This window comes from Cydia pomonella, chromosome 25 (assembly GCF_033807575.1).
Source record: "Cydia pomonella isolate Wapato2018A chromosome 25, ilCydPomo1, whole genome shotgun sequence".
Lineage (NCBI taxonomy): Eukaryota > Metazoa > Arthropoda > Insecta > Lepidoptera > Tortricidae > Cydia > Cydia pomonella.
Genome location: NC_084727.1, coordinates 10,529,458 through 10,549,374, shown reverse-complemented (window position 1 = coordinate 10,549,374; position 19,917 = coordinate 10,529,458). Strand labels below are relative to the sequence as shown.

The 19,917-nt window shown below is 37.0% G+C and overlaps 1 protein-coding gene across 1 annotated transcript; it reads left to right on the top strand.

The window, feature by feature from the left end:
• Positions 1–1,533: 1,533 nt before the first annotated feature.
• LOC133531762 (homeobox protein notochord-like) lies at positions 1,534–19,363 on the top strand. Its single transcript, XM_061870152.1, has 4 exons — positions 1,534–2,754; positions 6,897–6,969; positions 16,033–16,174; positions 17,337–19,363. Exons 1-4 carry the CDS (start codon positions 2,436–2,438, stop codon positions 17,451–17,453), a joined length of 651 nt encoding a protein of 216 aa, XP_061726136.1. The 5' UTR covers positions 1,534–2,435; the 3' UTR covers positions 17,454–19,363.
• The last annotated feature ends 554 nt before the right edge of the window (positions 19,364–19,917 follow it).

The following is a 19,917-nucleotide window of genomic DNA, read 5'->3' as shown; positions in this document are numbered from 1 at the left end:
GTTTCAGTGTTGACACTGATTCATATTTGATAAATTATTACTGTTAGAACGTACAAAGTGATATACTTCAATAGTTATTCGTTTTACATGTGGGCTAAATCCAATCCAATCTAATCCAATCCAACCCAATCCTGCGTTCGATTGCAGAGAGGTTTGACCGCCCATATTTGAGGCATTGTGTGCTAATATTGAAACCCGAACAACCGAAGGACTCCAAAATTTTACCACGAGCGCAGCGGAATCTTCAGCGTTGCGAGGGTTTCAAGACACAGAGTTAACTAACCTTTTTTCACCACTCCAACACGATGAAAATACTATCTGTACTTAGGTATTATTCTTAGAAATGAAATTCAAATTAACGCTATTATATTCTAGACTCAAAATTAGCATCAAATTACTGTTGTTGATAAAGTGCTACTTTATGATCTGTTTTTGATGAAAAAAGACTGACTGTTCTTGTGTCTGTTCAGCGATCTAGTGGAGGGTTCAGTTGTTGGGTTATAGGAATACAGATTTGATGGTTACATATTAATTAAATAATTATAGTTTATTTTATAACCACAAAAGTGATATGCATATGATTAGCAACCGATCGCATAGAGCAAAAACGATGAATGAAAGAATGAATGAATGACATTTTGTGTTGGACTTGCGAACAGTAGGTACCTACATTCGTAATGCCTCCTCCACGGCGTGGTGACTCCTTGCCCCGCGGCGCCTTCATAATAGTTCGTAGCTCCGTGGTATCGGCGCACAGATTATGATATTAAATTGTTTCACAGGGAGGGGGCAAGACGTGCAGGGCCGGGCTCGAAGGCCCAATCTAATTGAATATTTTATTTTATTTTATTGGGAAAAAACAGCTAACAATCTTACATAATAAGAATTAATATTAATAGAACACAAGCCAAAACAGTTTCCACTAGTTACATAAAAGCAGAAAAGCTCAAAAGGAACTTAGTGAAATACAAAAAAAACATGAAAAGTATTATCCAAAGCAATCAAGTAAATCGAAAGCTATTTAACAGGTATTTTAGCTGACACTTATGCTTATTAATTTGAGAGAAGAATATGAGATCGTTCGTTATTGTGAGGGGGGTGTATATTGTATTACACACAATAGTGAATATCCTGTATGTGGCCATACTGATGATGATAATCACGTGCTAGTATGCACCTGGCTTTATACTTTTTGGTTGTTGTGTTTATGGTCATTTTAGTTTATAAGTATAGTAAACGCCCCTATGATGGGACTGGCTCCAGTGATGGGATAGTATATAGACAAATCCTGTAACATAAGTATTTACCATCAGTTTTTAAACGTTGGCAACATTTTGCCATAAACAAGAGTAATAGAGTTGCTTAAGTTTAATTTTTCATTGATATTTGTTAGTTTGAAAATTAATGGCGCCATACATCTCATGACGAGCAAAAAAAAACATAGTTTTAATTTGTCAATAATATTGAAACCAATTGCAGCAGCTTTGATTAAATATACAAATGTATATAAAACATAAAGGACGGATAGGACATTCAACTTTTAATGCATAGAGCGGCAGAAATTTTACAGGTGTCGGTGAAATATCAAAAATACTCCAATTTTTTTCTTAAATAATTGGTGCCGTAAAGAGAACTGTCTGATTTTGGCGGAATGCCGATGCCGTCACCCTGCAGCGCCAAGATTTTGGTATTTTTGCTCTCGGAAAGCAACATTAATTTGGTGAAGTGAAACTGTTGAAGAAAACCGTACAATAAAGGATGACTCACGTTAGAACGGGCCGGGTCCGGGCCGAAGCTTCTAGTTCTTCGTTTTTTATGGAAAGCATCACGTGATCACCGTTCATCTGTCATAGAAAAATAAGCGCTGGAAGCTCCGGCCCAAACCCGGCCCGTTCTAACGTGAGTCATCCTTAATGATATGATGTTTTGTAAAGTTGGTTTGATTTCGTTCTTACTAGACACTACGCTCCTACCTAGTCCTATTATCAAATACTAGGCGAATAATTAGTGTATCACAGCTAAGTTGTAATTAAATTAGCTAACCTCATTAGAATGCAGCAATATTACAATGATCATCTCACGCCGAATGCCTCCCTGCCTCAATCAAAGGCTTTCGGGACCGCAAATCACTGCGGGACCACTCCCTCCTAAATCTGGCCCCGCCCCTCCGCGCACGCGCCGCCCCGACCAATGAGAGAGCCCAAACTCCCCCCACCCCCCCCCCAAATCATGCTCCCTCAATTGACCGCTCTATGCGATGTCATTTTTTTTTCCCGCCAAACCGATCGTTTGAGCGCCCCGCCTTCCAATTTTAAAATGCGCTTTTAATCATAAACCGCAATCGCGTCGCAGCGGCCAGTCGTAACCGTTAATAGAGTCGAGTTCATTAAAAAAAAATGTAAGCGTTCTAAATTTGAAATGTGAATTTGTGGAAAATGGAGCGTCCATCAGTGTATCCAGCGAATTTAACGGATTTGTTAGCTGTGTCGTATCAAGATGGTTTCGATCGGTCATCGCCTGTGTCGACAGAAGAAGACAGCCAGTTCGGGGTGGATTTGACAGGGAAGACTAGTTTGGCGGGCAAGTCGTTTACCATCGCTGCCATTTTGGGACTGTCGGGGGCAGAGCAGGATGCGATGAATTTGAGTGTGGAGCGGCTGAGGAGCCCACAGCTGGGCTACTGGGCTGGGCAGGAGATCCAGAGGCTCAATGAGGGGCTCTGTAGGAGCATGGCGCCGTCGGGGCTCCGGCAAGGTAGGATTATACAGAGTGCAAGTTATGGAAAGTTTCCATTACGTTCGAAAAAATTTGACGACCGGTCTGGCCTAGTGGGCTGTGACCCTGCCTGTATGAAGCTGATGGTCCCGGCTTCAAATCCTGGTAAGGGCATTTATTCGTGTGATGAGCATGGATATTTGTTCCTGAGTCATGGGTGTTTTCTATGTATTTAAGTATTTATAAATATTTACATACTATATATATCGTTGTCTAAGTACCCTCAACACAAGCTTTATTGAGCTTACTGTGGGCCTTAGTTAATTTGTGTAATAATGTCCTATAATATTTATTTATTTATACGAAAAGTGCTAGAAAGCGGCTGATCCGACATTAAATCAATTAATCCGAGTGGTAAAATAAAAACAAAAAATAATAGTTATTTGTTTTACAAGGGGGCAAAGTTGTTGTTTAACTGCTCGTGCTAATATTGATTCCCGAGCGAGCGAAAGATTCCAAAATTGAACCACGAGCGTAGCGAGTGGTTCGAGAAGTGGAATGTTGAGCGTTGCGAGGGTTTCAATGCACGAGGGTTAAACAAACTTAATTTTCCTTTCGAGTGAAACACAAAAATTTTCACCACACCAACACGAGGAAACTACTAATTATGAAATAAATACCAAAAAAATCAAATGAAATCAAATCCTACGTTCATTTGGATTTGATTTCATTTGAATTCATAAAACCAAAAAATACTTAACATACATGACATACTGACATAAAAAAATAATCATTCAAAATCATCATTTAAAAGTCAATTCTACCAGCTAACATAAGGAAACAACTCAAATTTTGCATCTGATCACTTTGCCCCACATGTGGATAAAATGCAACTTTCTCATTCGTCTTTGAACAATCTAGAGGGCCTTTACCAGTTGGTGTGGTGAAAAGATATTTTTATAGTGCGGGTACCCCGACACGTAAAGGGGGCATAAAACATTTTTTTCGCTTCAGCCCTATAGCGTGGAGTGTCGTTACGTCGTCGGATAGGTCTTTCCAAACATTTTTTGTTTCATTATTTTTGGAAATAATCACTCCGACAGAAAAAAATATTATGTCCCCCTCTCTAGAAGAGCGGTTTCAGACAAGCGTAATTTTACGAGCGCATACAGTCGTTTCGGTGGTATGATGAGCTTATAAGGCGCGGCCTTGCGATACGGAATTGTAACATGGGGAAATTCAACAGACAGAGGGGACCTATTTTTGATTCAGAAACGATGTATGAGGGCCTTATTTGGACTCAAACTACTTGAATCATGCCGTCCATACTTTATCAAGCACCACATCTAACGGTACATAGTTTGTATATTTTGGAGGTTTGTTTATTTGTACATAAGCACAAATACATGTTTCAAGAGGTCCAGGAATTATCGTCCAGAGAAGTCCAAAACCAGTGTATACATAAACTATACAAGCCCTTAGCTAGACTAAAACTGACATGTAATAATTGTTTTATGATGAGTATTGACATATTTAATACATTTCCAGGTTGGTTTATTAATCTCGATAGTAACAGATTTAAAAATACTGTTAAGATGTGGTTTATAAATAAGTGCTTCTACAGCCTTAATGATTACTTGGACCCACCATTAACCATTTAATTTTATATTGTGCATTAAAGTTTTATATTGTGCTTTAGTTAGAAGTAAACTTGAATATGCTTCCCAAATTTGGAATCCTTGTTATAATACGTACATTGACAGGATTGAACGCATTCAGAAAAAGTTTCTGAAATACTTAAGTTTTAAGCTTAAAAGTCCGTATCAATCTAATAACTACCTAAGCACTTGCAAAAAACACCATCTAATTCCTTTACAAAAACGTCGCGAAATCGCTGATATAACTTATATACTTAATATCACCACTGGCAATATTGATTGTCCACAACTTCTTTCTAAACTTTCGTTCAATACGCCCACTCGGTCTAAAAGATTTTATCCCCCCCTTTCAGTTAAACGCACTTTATCTAATTATAGGCAAAATAGTTTCCTGTGTCGCGCAGCTCGTAACTTGAATAATTTGTCGAAGGATCTAGATATTGACGTTTTTAATTGCTCAATCCCTAGTGTAATGCACAATCTAGTCAATCTATGCTTCTAAATAACATGTTGCAGGTAGTGATATGCTATGGAGTGTGATCTGTAACTTTAATGTATTTGAGCCCGGTCCATGTTGTTCATCTAAAAAATCTAAATGCGAATATAAGTTGTTTATCTTAGTGTAATTTCATAAGTTATAAGTGTTCTTACTTATTGCTCATATCTATTTCTTGGTCTCTCTTTTTATTCATTGTAACCTTGATATATTTCATATTGTAATATCTTGTGTCACATGTGCTTTTGTATCTAGTGTGTACTTTGTAATTATATATACAGTTTCTATTTGTGAGTTCCTGTAATTGGCTCTGTACTACTACCAAAAAAGTTTAATGTATTTTTTAAAGCTGTTGGAATTCCTTGTATAAATAAATAAATAAATAAATAAATAAATAAATAAATAATTGAATATTATTTATATTAGTTGACATTTTGTAATTTTTTATTTTTATTTAATATAATTCTAGAAATAGATGTAATAGCGTGTACACCTGTAAAGGTAGGGTGTGACTCATTTTCTGCAATTGTAGCTGCTACTTTGTAACCTGAATTTCCAAATACGCAATAAATTCATTCATTCAAATTCAGTCATTCATTCACATTTTTCTGTTCCAGTGTTAATTACCCCGTAAAATTTCTTGTTACCTACTAAATGTTCTCATTTTTTATGTCAATTATATAATGCGCTAAATAATACCGATACCTCTCCAATTAGCTGACCAAGGGCGGGTTTAAATCCAGCAAGCTGTACCCGCACCTTTTTCATTACTTACACAATCAAATTGTTGCACATTGTTGAGATATAGTTATTTAAGATACAAGTGCAGAAAATAGGAAATTCGCACGTGTATCGTACAACGTTTTACAGAACATATGGCAAAGTTTTGACATATGCATGGAAAGTGCTCATTCTCACACACGTGCGGGAAAGTAGCACCATATGTACTGTAAAATATTTACCTACACTTTGTACCTAAGATGGGCTACTTACCTACCTAATACATATTTGTACGTATGAACTGCTGTAAAAAGTAATGAAAAAAACATATTTGTATTTGTAAACTTACATTTAACATTTGGTTTTTTTCATTTTTTACATTTTTAGCATACACGCTCGTACGCGTACGTTTGTATTAAAACGTTAGTCTGAACCCGCCCTAACTTTTGAATCATGGGTCCAAAAAATATGAAAAGAAACGTGAACATAAGAGCTCAATATAGCCATTCAATTAAAACTATAGCGAACATGATCAGTAAAGCCGTTTTTGAGTTATTCAACCGCTTTCATATATATATATATATATATATATATATATATTTTTTTTTAATGAAATAAATGTTTATTCAAAAGACAAACCTTAAAACTAAATCACAACTTCCGCCAAACCAGAGTATGGTTTGTTGGCAGACGAGGCTCCAAATAACATTAAGTGAAGGCTCTATAGGCTCATAACCTTCTTTATTATATTATCGCACTAGTGCGGTAATGTATGATAATCCACAATCCGATCGAGTTAAGATTGTAACTAATTGCTAGTAATATGCCTTCTTATATTGGTCGAGTAGATTTTACTACGCGCAGCGCGCCGCCGGCTCGCTCCGGCCTTCTGTTCTGGGAGTCTCTCAACGAGTGTGTGTGTTGAAAATATTATTAATCCTACTAATATTTATACTGATAGTAATTGATAGATTGATAGATCACAATTTATAATAAGTGATGAAAATAAATAAATACGAAATCTAAATATTCCCGAAAAAAGTGATAAACTAATTGCACCAGTTGGGCTAATATAATAGTATTGCAGTGCCCAACAGAGTTCACAAAGACCTAGCTTATAAATTTATCACCTGTACAACCACTTTGTGAATTTGCAATAAAATATTGAGTATTGAGTATGGTCGGCTCTCTATCATTTGTCACCATGCCTGTCACGTTACCAAGTATGTAAGTGCGAAAGTGACTGGCATAGTGACAAGTGATAAAAATGGAACCATGCTGCCACTGCAGGTCAGTGTTTGTTGCAGACAGCCCCCGGCCGGAGACGAGGCCGCCGCAGCTGAAGCCCCCGCGCAGCCACGCACTCTCCTGTACTAGCAGGTAAGACGTTTAATAAATAAAATAAAGGAAGGCGCGGTGTATAGTAAAATGCGCTATTTTTAAATCGATATTTACAGGCTTGTACAAGGATTTCATCGATTATTTTCTAGTATGTATAACTTCAGTCTTTGAACTAGCCGTATGCTTGTCAGAAACATGATGGCTCATCTTTTTCTCGATAGATTTTTGCTTTGAAAATATGCTTAAAACTGTATTTATTTCGATATTTTAGAAGTACTATGATGAATATCAATATGAAATTTACTTCATTCAATAGCTTTTAAGTAACTCTAACATTTTGCTTGTCAGTTTATCGATGCGTTAAATTTTTCATTCATAATTATGAATTCAACATTTTGTCTACTAAACATTACCCTGCGCGGCAATACCGTTAGTACCCCAGTACGCCCGTGACCACTGTCAGCGTCGGACCTGTGCTAGTTTAGCGGACGTTACATAAAATGGATAATCACACTATAAATACACAAATATGTTATACACACAATGTTTACATCACTCTTACGAAGAAAAAACTAATTTTTAACCTAATTGATTCTTAAATACGGTGACATTTCAGACATCCATCCGTCATATTATCTTTTTTGACAAGTTTTACACACGCACCTGTCACGATTAACCAAATGATGAAATGGTGCCTTGCACCCGAGTTAAACACTCTACTTTTCATTTTTAATACGAGGAAGGTAAAATACATGTACATTTTAAAAAACACTGCTAAGTATAAAATTCAGTAGTACTTATTTCGTGAGGGGTACCTACTTTTAATTATCAATTTAGGTAAAATAATATTTTAAATGGCTATTACAGTAATAATCAAATTGAATACCTATTTATAAACGTAAACAAATAAAATTAATCCGCTTGTTTAATTTATATAAGTCATTATATTGGAACAGCTTCATTTTTAACACATACAGGATGCAGGAGATATACTGGATTTAAATATGTGGGATTTAAATAGTGCTTAGTGAAAGGTACCATTTCACGTTTTTGTGGAAGTGCTCAAATGGCTGTAATAGTTTATGTTATAAGTGCTAATTTGTTTGGTATTTCTGGTTTATTAACTTTCATATGGTATACACTTAAGACTTTATTTACAACATTTATAAACTATTTTATTTTGTAAGGTGAGCAGGAGTGATATTTACCCTTCAAATTCCATTCAAAATTTACCAAAGTACTCGGTTCGGAAGTTCGTATATATTTGTACCTCTCGCCAATATTTTTATTTCACTGGTTAATTATTCTGTAAATTCAAGAATGTCACTAAATTCCATTTTTGATAATGTTAAACATAAAGTCCTTTGTAAAAGTTTGGTATAATACTTTTATACCATGCTATTTCTGTTTTGTATGAAATGAAAACTGGTGACATTTTATTTCTTTTTTTAAGTATTAATTTCGATGACACTCTGCCGTCAATTTCAGGTCTTAGCCAATTTTACCTTCTTCTTTAAAACCTTGGACCTTGTTATGTCTTTGTGATATGCTTTTACTATTTTTCCTGCCAATACAAAATATAAGTGGAAAAATCGATCGAAAGTTTCGCAAAATATATTTTCTTCATTTTTGCATTAGGGTGCTTATGTGTAATATGTATATATTAAAATAGTTTATTTTGAAATGAATCACTAGTCAAGGCCTATAATATATCCCTTCAAGTGGCAGAAGCCAAAACGTAAAAAGTAGTCACGTGGCGGGGCCCCGTCGGGTGTTCAGCGCGGATTTAGAGAATATTACAAATTCAACTATTTAAGCTTATCTATGTATAAAAGCAATCATCGCCTCCTCCATTATACGATAAAAACACATTTTACAAAAAGAAATCACTCCACCAACGATGTTCCCCAACACGGCCGGTCACCGCGGGGACAAACGACCGCAACCCTCCACTCCAACCCTTATACATCTGCACGTACAACGCACGATCTCTATTATCTAACGAACGACTGCTAGAGTTAAAAGAAGCAATTTCAAAAATTAAATTTGACATAATTGGACTCTCCGAGATACGCAGAACAGGCTACGAAATCCTAGAAGATACCGAACATATACTCTGCTATTACGGGGAAACGAAAGGACTGCATGGCGTAGGATTTCTATTAAAAAAACAACTCAAACCAAATATAGAAAGCTTCATTGCGATTTCGGAACGAGTATGCATATTAAATTTAAAATTCGATAGTATAAACATCTCGATAATACAAGTATATGCGCCTACCAGCACTGCATGTGAAAATGATTCTGATGCTTTTTACGATCAGCTACAAGGAGCTTTTGAAAAATGTTACAAAAACGTGATCGTAATGGGCGATTTTAACGCTCGCATTGGACAAAAAATGCCTGAAGAAAGTAGAGCTCTTGGAGAGTTCTGTTATGGAAAGCGGAACACAAGAGGCGAGAAACTTATACAATTTGCTCTTCAAAATAATCTAACTGTTATTAACAGCATATTTAAAAAGGATACTAGAAATATGTAGACATGGATATCACCAAAAGGTACAAAAAGCCAACTCGACTATATTATGTCAAACACAAAAAATAACTTCACAAACATAGAGATTATAAATAAGCTTAATTTTCCTAGCGACCATCGCCTAGTAAGAACCACTTTCCAGATCGCAAAAACAAAGAAATGTAGAGCAAAATATAGCCTCCAAAATACAACCCTAAAAACACTAGAAGATGAAAAACTATTCCAGCGAAAGCTGAAACGCAATTTGGAAAATAGTAACTTATCAACTTGTCAACATGTAGTAGAGTTATATTATTCTGCATTGAAGAAAGGTATCACGGACTCTATGGGTTCTAAAAATAAAATAAACAATAAATCTAGGACTATAATTTCTGAAAACACAAGGCTGCTACTAAAAAGAAGATCTGAACTGCAACACAAAAAACCGCGATCTAAGGAAGAGAAACAAGAACTAGGAAACCTATATAAAAATATACACAAAATTATCAAGAAAGAATACGAAACCCATAGACTTAATATAATAGAGAAGCACCTAGCCACCAAGGGAAGCCTGAAAAAAGGATACAAGGAGCTTAACCTTACGAAAAAATGGATACCTTCCGTAAAAGAAAATGCGTCGGATAAAGAAATATTCTCCAGGCCAAAAATCTTAGATACTGCAACGAATTTTTACAAAAAATTATATTCTGAGAAAAAGAGTGCATGCCAGTATGAAACTGAAATCATGATATCTCCACCCGTCTCACCACCACTCCAAAGATTCACGGACAACGAGATTTTAAACAAAATTAAAACCTTAAAGAAAGGAAAAAGTTGCGGCTTCGACAGTATTTCTAACGAAATAATCATAGCCGGAAGTTACATATTACTGCCCTATCTAACTAAGCTTTTTAATAAAATACTGGACTCTAGACAAATACCCAATGAATGGGCAAAATCTGATATTATTTTATTGTACAAAAAGGGAGATCCTGGAAACATTGCAAACTACCGACCTATAAGCCTACAACCATGTCTCTACAAGCTTTTTGCATCATGCTTGGAACGACGCATCTCTGAAATAACTGAAAAACATCAACCAATAGAACAGGCAGGGTTCAGAAAATCTTTCTCTACAATGGACCACATACACGTACTGGATCAAATAATTGAAAAATATGTAGAAAAACGACATCCACTATACTTAGCCTTCATTGACTACGCCAAAGCTTTCGACACTATTTCTCACACTAGTATATGGAAAGCTTTATACGAATGTGAATTGCCGTCAGAAATAGTCGAACTCATTCAAGATATCTACAACAAAAGCGTTAGTCGAGTGAAATTGGACAAAACGGGTGCCGAAATACGTATTCGAAGAGGTGTAAGACAGGGAGACCCCCTGTCTCCTACATTATTCATCACAGTTTTACAGCATATTATGAAGAAACTAGATTGGTCAAAAAAAGGCATAAACATAAAAGGAAAATTCTTGAGCAATTTACGCTTCGCTGACGACCTAGTTCTTTTCTCAGAGACAGCGTCACAATTACAAGGGATGATAAACGAACTTAATTGTGTTAGCCGTGATATTGGTTTGGAATTAAATATCGATAAAACGAAAATCATGTCCAACAACGCTCATAGACCCATTTTCGTCGAAAATAGACAGTTAGAGTATGTACAGCAATATATATACTTAGGTAAACAACTATCTCTATCAAAGTCTAGACACTGTGACGAATTAGAAAGACGTATTACAATGACGTGGAATAAATTCTGGAGCCACAAGGAAGTTCTAAAATCTAACATACCCTTAAGACTAAAAAAGAAAATTATGGACTCATGTCTCTTACCTTGTCTTTCTTACGCGAGCCAAACATGGATCTATAATGCATATACGAAAAGAAAAATTATGACTTGCCAAAGAGCCATGGAGCGGAGCATCATGAACCTAAAACTTAGAGACAAACAGCGCCATACGGTTATAAGGGAAAAGACTAAAGTTATCGACGCACTATCACATTGCATGAAACTAAAATGGAAATGGGCTGGTCACGTGGCACGAATGGACAACAAAAAATGGACAAAAAGAGCCACTACATGGGCGGGACCTCCCGGTAAAAGAAAGTCAGGCCGCCCACTCGAAAGATGGACCGAAGAATTAAAAAAGTTTGCCAGCGACGATTGGGTAACAATAGCCCAAGACAGGGGAATGTGGAGTAAAATGGAGGAGGCCTTTACTCGTCAAGAGGTCCTTAATAATAATAAATAAAAATAAAAAAAAAAATTACTAAACTTATTGTACAAAATTACCAAAATGCATGTGAATTAGTTTGATAATTATTTAATTTAATTTAATTTATTATTGTATTATTTATTAATTTAATTATGAAATGTATTATTAAGGAATTAAATGGCTTAAATAAATAAATAAATAAATGTATAAAAGTATATATTGAAGCATATATCGTTAGAATAAGCACTAAATACGCTATTCGAATAGAACAATCAAATTATTGTCTTCTTGTTCTTGGTCCTTCAATGCTGAAGATCGTGACATCATGTCCTTCTGTTGAAGTTGTCCTTGTTGTTGTTAAATTATTGTAATGTTTATGCATTTCGCCACATGCACCTAACTAATCAAACCTAGCAACAGTGACAGTTTTCCAGTTTCCTTATTAAAAATGACTACCACCACAAAACAAAGTTATGATTGGAGGTAATTGTTAATTAATTTTCTACGTAGGGCTTAAAATTCAAAGGTTAAGTTAAGTCATAAAAAGTGCCCGTGAGGAAACGGTTTTTTTTAAACCACGTATTCCTGAGGTCATAAGAAGAATTTCATGTACAAATTTAAGTCAATTCCGCAAAAAAAAATGTGTTTTTTTTTTTACTTTATGTATGTTTTTAAACATATTAAGTTCATGTTCTTGGAAAATTTATGGATTAATATAAATTGGTACATTTTTTTCGTAAAAATTAGTCTATTCAAATGGTATCTTATGACTTTGATATCTGTCAAGAAGGTAGTCTAGACTAGGTCCCAAAGTGGCGACTGGCGACATAGCCATCAAAAAGGCGTTATGCACTAAAACACAACGAAAAATTTTTTTTTAATTGGTATTAACTCTGAAACTAGGCGAATTAAAAAAGTTTATATGACATTTTTGCCTCTAAATACGATCCGGAATATACTGTTAAATTCTTTCCGTTTCCTCGAGGGTACCGTGTATTTACAAAATAACCTCTTTAAAAATCAAGACAGAACTCGACCTAGGCGTTCGATCCCGGATGAACGGTCCTTAGCAACCAAGCGTTAACAAGCGTGTGTATGTATGTTTTCCTTGTCTAACTTGCTAGCTACTTTTGGGCGCTAGAAGAGCGTAAATATACTTCAAAGACTTTAATTTTGCCACTAAATATGGCAACACCTCACTAACCACCCTCTGTTGGCCAACAGCTTTCTGGCTATCGCATCGACCCGTGAGTGGTGGGCCACCACTTGAAGGGATAAATAACATAGTTGACGATAAAATAATTTTGTTCATCGGAAAGTTTTGTATGTTAATTAACTTTACGGAACAGGTCTTAACTGTACTTCTTTCCAAAGGAATAATACTCCTTGAGACAATTCTAACAACCTGAAACGCAATTTGGTTGCGATATTTTGACACAGAGTTCCTATGGCCACCTCCTCTCTCATGCATCAGATCAGCTCGATGGTACCATAATATTTCATTGTCTTTACTTACATATATGTATGCAGATTTTCAACTTCATCTGAAACCTCAGTGGGTCAAATATACTTGTAATATTTGATTACAGACAGAGTAGACAGACAACAGACTGATCTTTATTAGAGATTAATTAAAGTCAGTCAATTATAGTCATTACTATATAACTTCGAAGTAGTAGTAGTAGTATAAGTGCATTTTTGCCATTATAAACTTTAAATAATAATAGCAGTTTTCTCGACTTTTGCATTTAAAATTTATAATCGTCTTCATTGTCGTCAATTCAAAAAATAATATAGAAATAGTCGTTACAGTTAGAGCCATGGTTCTTTTTTGAGAAGATAGCATAATTTATCTACTTTTTGGAGCTACATATGCTTGTGCATACCTTATGCTTGTTTTCAGTTATCTCAATACCAGCAAAAACATGCTACCTTTTTACGTTCACTTCCACAAATTACTTAGCTTTGCTAGTATTCTTCCTTTTTCACTACTTGCCCGAAATTGACTTCTATTGCATTTTTAAGGTCAACTAAGTTTTGAATAGGTATCTATATATGATTTAAAGCAGACAGTTGTAACTTTTGTCTGAATTAGTAAGTAATATTATTTCGACACAAAACGATTTGGTATCATTTTACTAGGTTCTCAATTAGCCGCGGTATACTCTAGTATTATATATAATTATCAAATTTTTAATTTCATTAAGTTTAAATCATAATCAATATAAATTTCCGGAAAATATCCCAGAACTAACAAACCAGAATACGGATGGCGTCAGAATAAGGACGTAGGCTTGCTGCGAGCGCGGCGCGCGGGGCGCCCGCCTGCCTGCTTTACCACTTCGTCTGCTTCACCCCCTCAAAAACCTTAAATCTGTCTATAAGAGCGCCTTAACATTTTATTTACAATAACAATTAAAAAAAAAGCGCCGTAATTTTAAAACGTAATAAATATAAGAGCCTCGGTAGAGAGTACCATTTTGTACCATTTGGCGTTGAAACCGTGGGGTCCCAGCGCGCACAAGTTTTTTGGAGACATCGCGAAACGTCTGGTTGACGTAACTGGTGACCGAAGAGTTAGCGGCTTCCTCGCACAACGTATCAGTATTGCGATACAACGAGGAAATGTCGTCAGCATCCTTGGTATAATATTATAGGACATTATTACACAAATTGACTAAGTCCCACAGTAAGCTCAATAAGGCTTGTGTTGAGGGTACTTAGACAACGATATATATAATATATAAATATTTATAAATACTTAAATACATAGCCCAAAAATACCCATAACCCATGACTCAGGAACAAATATCCATGCTCATCACACGAATACATGCCCTTACCAGGATTTGAACCCGGGACCATCAGCTTCGTAGGCAGGGTCACTACCCACTAGGCCAGACCGGTCGTCAATACTCTAATGTTATCGAAGCCTCACTGAAGTAAGTAAAGAAGGGAAAAAAGTAACAGTCCAATAGATAAAGGGGCATAGTGGCTCAAAATGAAACAATGCAGCGGATGAATTGGCCAGGAATGGTTCAGAAACACCGGCATATGGACCCGAGCCCAGCATACCCCTACCAGCTAGACCTTCATCACAGAGAGCTGCACCAAAGTAGGACTAGACCAAGGATATTTTACCGGAACTGAACATCAAGCTCACCAAAATACTACTGAAAACACCTAGACACCAACTACGTAAAATAGTAGGATTAATTACAGGACATAACACACTAAACAAACACCTACACAATATGGGTGAAACAGACAGCCCCATGTGCAGAGCGTGCATGGAAGAAGAGGAAACAACTAAACACATTCTCCTAGACTGCAAACAGGTAGAAGTATACAGGAACAAATACCTAGGGACTCCGTGCACACTAAAAGAGACAGTTAGCAACTTGAAAACATTGCTAGGCTTCGTGGAGGAGCTGGGGTGGTTAGAGTAGCGCTACCTCGTTTCACGCAAAATAGGCAAAATTGTTGTCGACTTGCGGAAAATGCCCAGAAGCAGTTAGTGCTAACTAGCCACAGGCCACAACCATACTAACGAAGGTACACTCTCATTTAAAATGATTTCTGAAATAATATGACATTAGACAATATCATGAACGTAATACCAATACAAAGAATTTAGAGCGTATTTTTTCATACAAAACTTCTACTCGCGCGGTTTTTTTTGTGTCACAATTTTTTCAACGAAACCTGGTACCGTAGGTACCAAACATATAGATATATAGATATAAATATGTTATGTAACTGTTCATGACAAGTTTCGTGTAATTTAAGCAAGCGTTACTTTGATTGTATGATGGGAGCGTCTTTTGGGCGGGCGGCGAGTTCGTGTGACTCATAATTTATTATTGTCTTCTACGGTATGTCCTTTTGATAGGTACTTTATGTTATGTTCCTGCTGAAGAAGACAGCGAAATAATTAATTTCGACCTTCCTCTGGTCCCACTGGTAACAGGAAGTGTTCGAAAGGTGCGTGATAGGTGGGTAGGTATTTATTGGGATTACTCACCGTTTTGTAGTATCGTCGTCGTGTGGTGTAAATAACTTGATGAACCCAGTAAGACTCTGTTAATAAACGTATATATTTTGAACATGTGCTACGTCGTCCGATAATCCTGTATCCTATCTTGCTGCTGTAACCGTAAGGACTGTGAACACGTATCTTTGCTCCATCCAGCATCCTTAAAAGTTAGTCACCATCCTAACTAGTTTACCGTCCTAATTTGTCTAGCTAAACAATGTAAATTATAATAATTATCCACACTTCCCTGGATCATTTTCAATTAGGATAATTTGGGAATATGTAACATGGTCCTAATACTTATTGTTTCAGTTCCGGGCGAAGCAAACGCATCAGAACGATCTTCACTCCGGAGCAGCTGGAACGGCTGGAGGCAGAGTTCGAACGGCAGCAATATATGGTCGGCCCCGAGCGGCTGTACCTCGCACATGCGCTCCAGCTCACAGAAGCACAGGTCAGTGTACTGAGGCAGGTGATGGTCAGCTGGAACTGCTGGAGGCAGGGTTGGAGTGCCAGCAATATGTGGTCGGCCCAGAATGGCTGTACCTCGCGCATGCGCTCCACCTCACAGAAGCGCAGGTCAGTATACTGGGGCAGGTGATGAGCAGCTGGAACTGCTGTGGGCCGGGTTGGAGTGCCAGCGATATATGGTCGGCCCCGAGCGGCTGTATCTCACACATGCGCTCCAGCTCACAGAAGCACAGGTCAGTGTCCTGAGGCAGGTGATGAGCAGCTGGAACTGTAGGGTCATGTTTTTTTCGTTACCTTCATTGTCCATCGAAACAGTTAAAGAGTCTGATTGTCTATTTGCTCCAATAAATACAGATCTAATGTTTTTGTTTATGGTCAAAGAAACCAGTCAGTGCTAGAGTCAGACCAAGATAAGTTGGCAGCGATTTTGAAAGCCCAGACAGTGTAAATGTTATTTTAAACGTCAAATTTCTATGAAATTATCACGTTAACTTAACACTTGCACAAGCTACCAAAATCGTAGCCAGCTCAGCTAGGCCTGACTATACAAGTTTGTAACTCCTCTGGAGTCACAGGCGTACATAGGCTATGGAGACTGCTTACCATCAGGCGGGCCGGACGCTTGTTTGTCACCGACGTAGTATAAAAAAAATAGTTTTGAGCTATTGAGGCTGCAAACGAGTACTTCTCCAGCAATCCCAATCCTAAGCCCCAGTTAGAAGCAAAATTTGAATATCGCGCCTTTTTCTACTGACAAAGTGGGTTTGCCAGAGTTTTTATTTATTATTATTTTATAAACAGCTTTTTATTAGAAAAATAATACAGAATGGTACTTATGAAGATACTTAAGAGATACTTATGAAGGGTTATTTGATCCGCTACATTTGATGCTGACTGTACTATCAAGCAAATACTTTATAGATGCGAGGTTTTTGTCACATTTTTACCTTTAGATCAGCCATGATAACATTACCATAAACTTCTAACACATGCCTTTTCCCTACCATTGTCTCACTGAACTAAACATTATTTTATAAGAGATTTTATTTTTTCATTTTATACGTGAGGTTGGTAAATTAGTCTTCACAATTTTACTCTTGGATAGCGTAAATACAGAGATAATGATAAGCTTAATTCTGTTCCAGGTGAAGGTGTGGTTCCAAAACAGACGCATCAAGTGGCGCAAGCACCACCTTGAGGTGACGCAGCAGCGGCTAGCTGTGCTGCAGAGACACAGACCTGACGGAGACGAGGACCTGTAATTCCAGCATTACCAGGGTTAATAACTAGGACAGATAGTGACACAAGCACCGCCTGGACGTGACTCAACATCGGCTAGACTTGCCGCAGAGACACAGATGAAGGAGATGAAGACTTGTAATTTATCGCCACGCAACGGACTAACAGCCAAGTATTGACATACGCATCACCTAGACATCATGGAGTAATGGCTAAATGTTTTGCATCAACACAGAGCTGACAGAAACGAAGACCATACAGGTCTTAGAGTTACTTGAGTCACTAGATTTATATGCTGTATGAACAGAAGGATGGTTTAAGAGGACCTGTAATCCAATGAAAAGTAGCCGGCATCTTGTGGCCTGACTGAAACGAGGACCTGTACGACGAAAGCACCAAAAAGAGCTGACATAGCAACGGATGACCCTGCTTGTGACTATAATCAGACTAAGAAAAGTAATGCTCCTAATGGCTGGCGGAGAATTACAACGAAACGAGTGGTTATTTATTAGTCCTTTAGGACCAACGTGGAAAAATTATGTGTACATTGTGTTGGTGCGAAAATTGACTGTATAACATGTGAGAACATTAAAAGTGATTTAAAATTATAAGTGGACTAGTGTAGTAAATATGGTAAGGTGGGAAATCTAGGTGTTTAGAACGTAAGAACTTTAAAAAGTGTTACTTTCGACACATGGGAACATTATTTGCGTTAATAATTTGAATGTAACCTAAGATTTAAGCATAGTTTACATTTGGCTTGCTACACTATAAATTTGTTTTTTCATATACCTACACAACATTATCTTTTATCAGTTGTATCAAACACCCAGTTTGCTTATTGGGCCAATGTAGGCGAATCTAAAAGCATGTCCAGACCAGGGGGCCTACCGCGAAAACCGAAATTCGCCAATTGCGGGGATTTTTCTCTTTTACGCACACTAAGACTTAATTAGAGTGAGAGAGAAAAATGCCCACCATTGACGAACTTCGATTTTCACGGTTATAGCCCAGACAATGCCAGCCCGGGACAATGAAATCGCCAATTTGATCAGAAATTAAATTGACAATTTGATTGTCAATCTCATCTAGCGTCCACACATACACTATTTCGTAGAGTCAGATAAGTTGGCAGCGATTTGGATAGCCCAGACGGTGCAAGTGTCAAGTAAACGTCATAATTTTATAGAAGCTTTACGTTTAAAATAACCCGAGCACCGCCTGGGCTATCCAAATCGCAGCCAACTTATCTTGGTTTGCCTCCAGTGGAATCGGCGAGCCAATGTCCAATATTTTTATTGTGCTAAAAATTGCTTAGTTAGCTTAGATGGCCGAGGAGGCAACGGAATTTATACCATTCTCCTTATTCGGTCAAATTTTCATAGAAATTTGACATTAATTATGACATTACACACTTTGTCATTGCAGAGTAAGCGTGGTCCGACTCTAGGTCCTCTGAAGTCTACCACTTTAAAATCCTTTTCGAGTGTTGCAAGCCTCATATCTTATTTAATACATAGTTATATGTATTGGTAGTGTAAACTAGCGAAAAATACAATCAAATTATCACCATTTACCAAGTTATTGAGAAATCTGTAGTCTTTTTTTCGTTTCGTCGTTCGCATGTTAAGTCATCATTTATCGGGTTCCTAACATTTATCCCGGCATTTTTGACACAACTTACTTTTGGTAACTGTGGTTACCAGCTGTCACCCTTATTTAATTATAATAGGGAGCCTGCATGAACTGTAGGAGGCAGCACAGGAGCCGTCAGATTTTTGGCGCGAGGCGTAAATGTGATGTTTATTGTTCCAATGTAGCCCACAAGATGGCAGAACTTACTATGCACAAGAAAACACGTGATGTGTAAATTTACATGTTTATTGTTCCGATTCAGCCCAAAAGATGGCAGACCCTCCAACGCGCACGGTCCCTATAAATATAATAATAGAAGTCACTGAAAAACATGAAGCAAGTGAGTGGGGAACCTTTTGTCCTTTTGCTCCATCTCGGTCCCACCTTTGGCAAAAAATGACGAATAAACGACCTGAGAAACAATTCGAAAAATTCGTTTGCAGGAAAACGAAAATTTGGAGTAAATTTTCGATGTTTGCGGTATGTTTGAGCGAAGACTATCGATTTTTTTCCTATCCTAAATAAAATTCCTATTGATCTGTAAATTGTGACGATTTGATTGGGAAGCTCGAGTGGTGTATAAATAGTATATTTGATAAGAAAATGTACATTTTTGGTCATTCATTAAATAAGATCTTTTAAATAAAATTTGTTTCTTTTTACCCTACAAACCAGGTAATTAACAATTTTATTTAATAATACTTTGCAGCCTCCGCAGTAATATGTGATCTACGTAAAGGACTCTGTGTCCATTTCAAAAGAATAGGTACCTAAGCACGTATATCAGGTAAGATAAGAGATGAAACCAAACCAGTAGGTAAAGCCTGACCAGTAATATATGATCACGCGCCA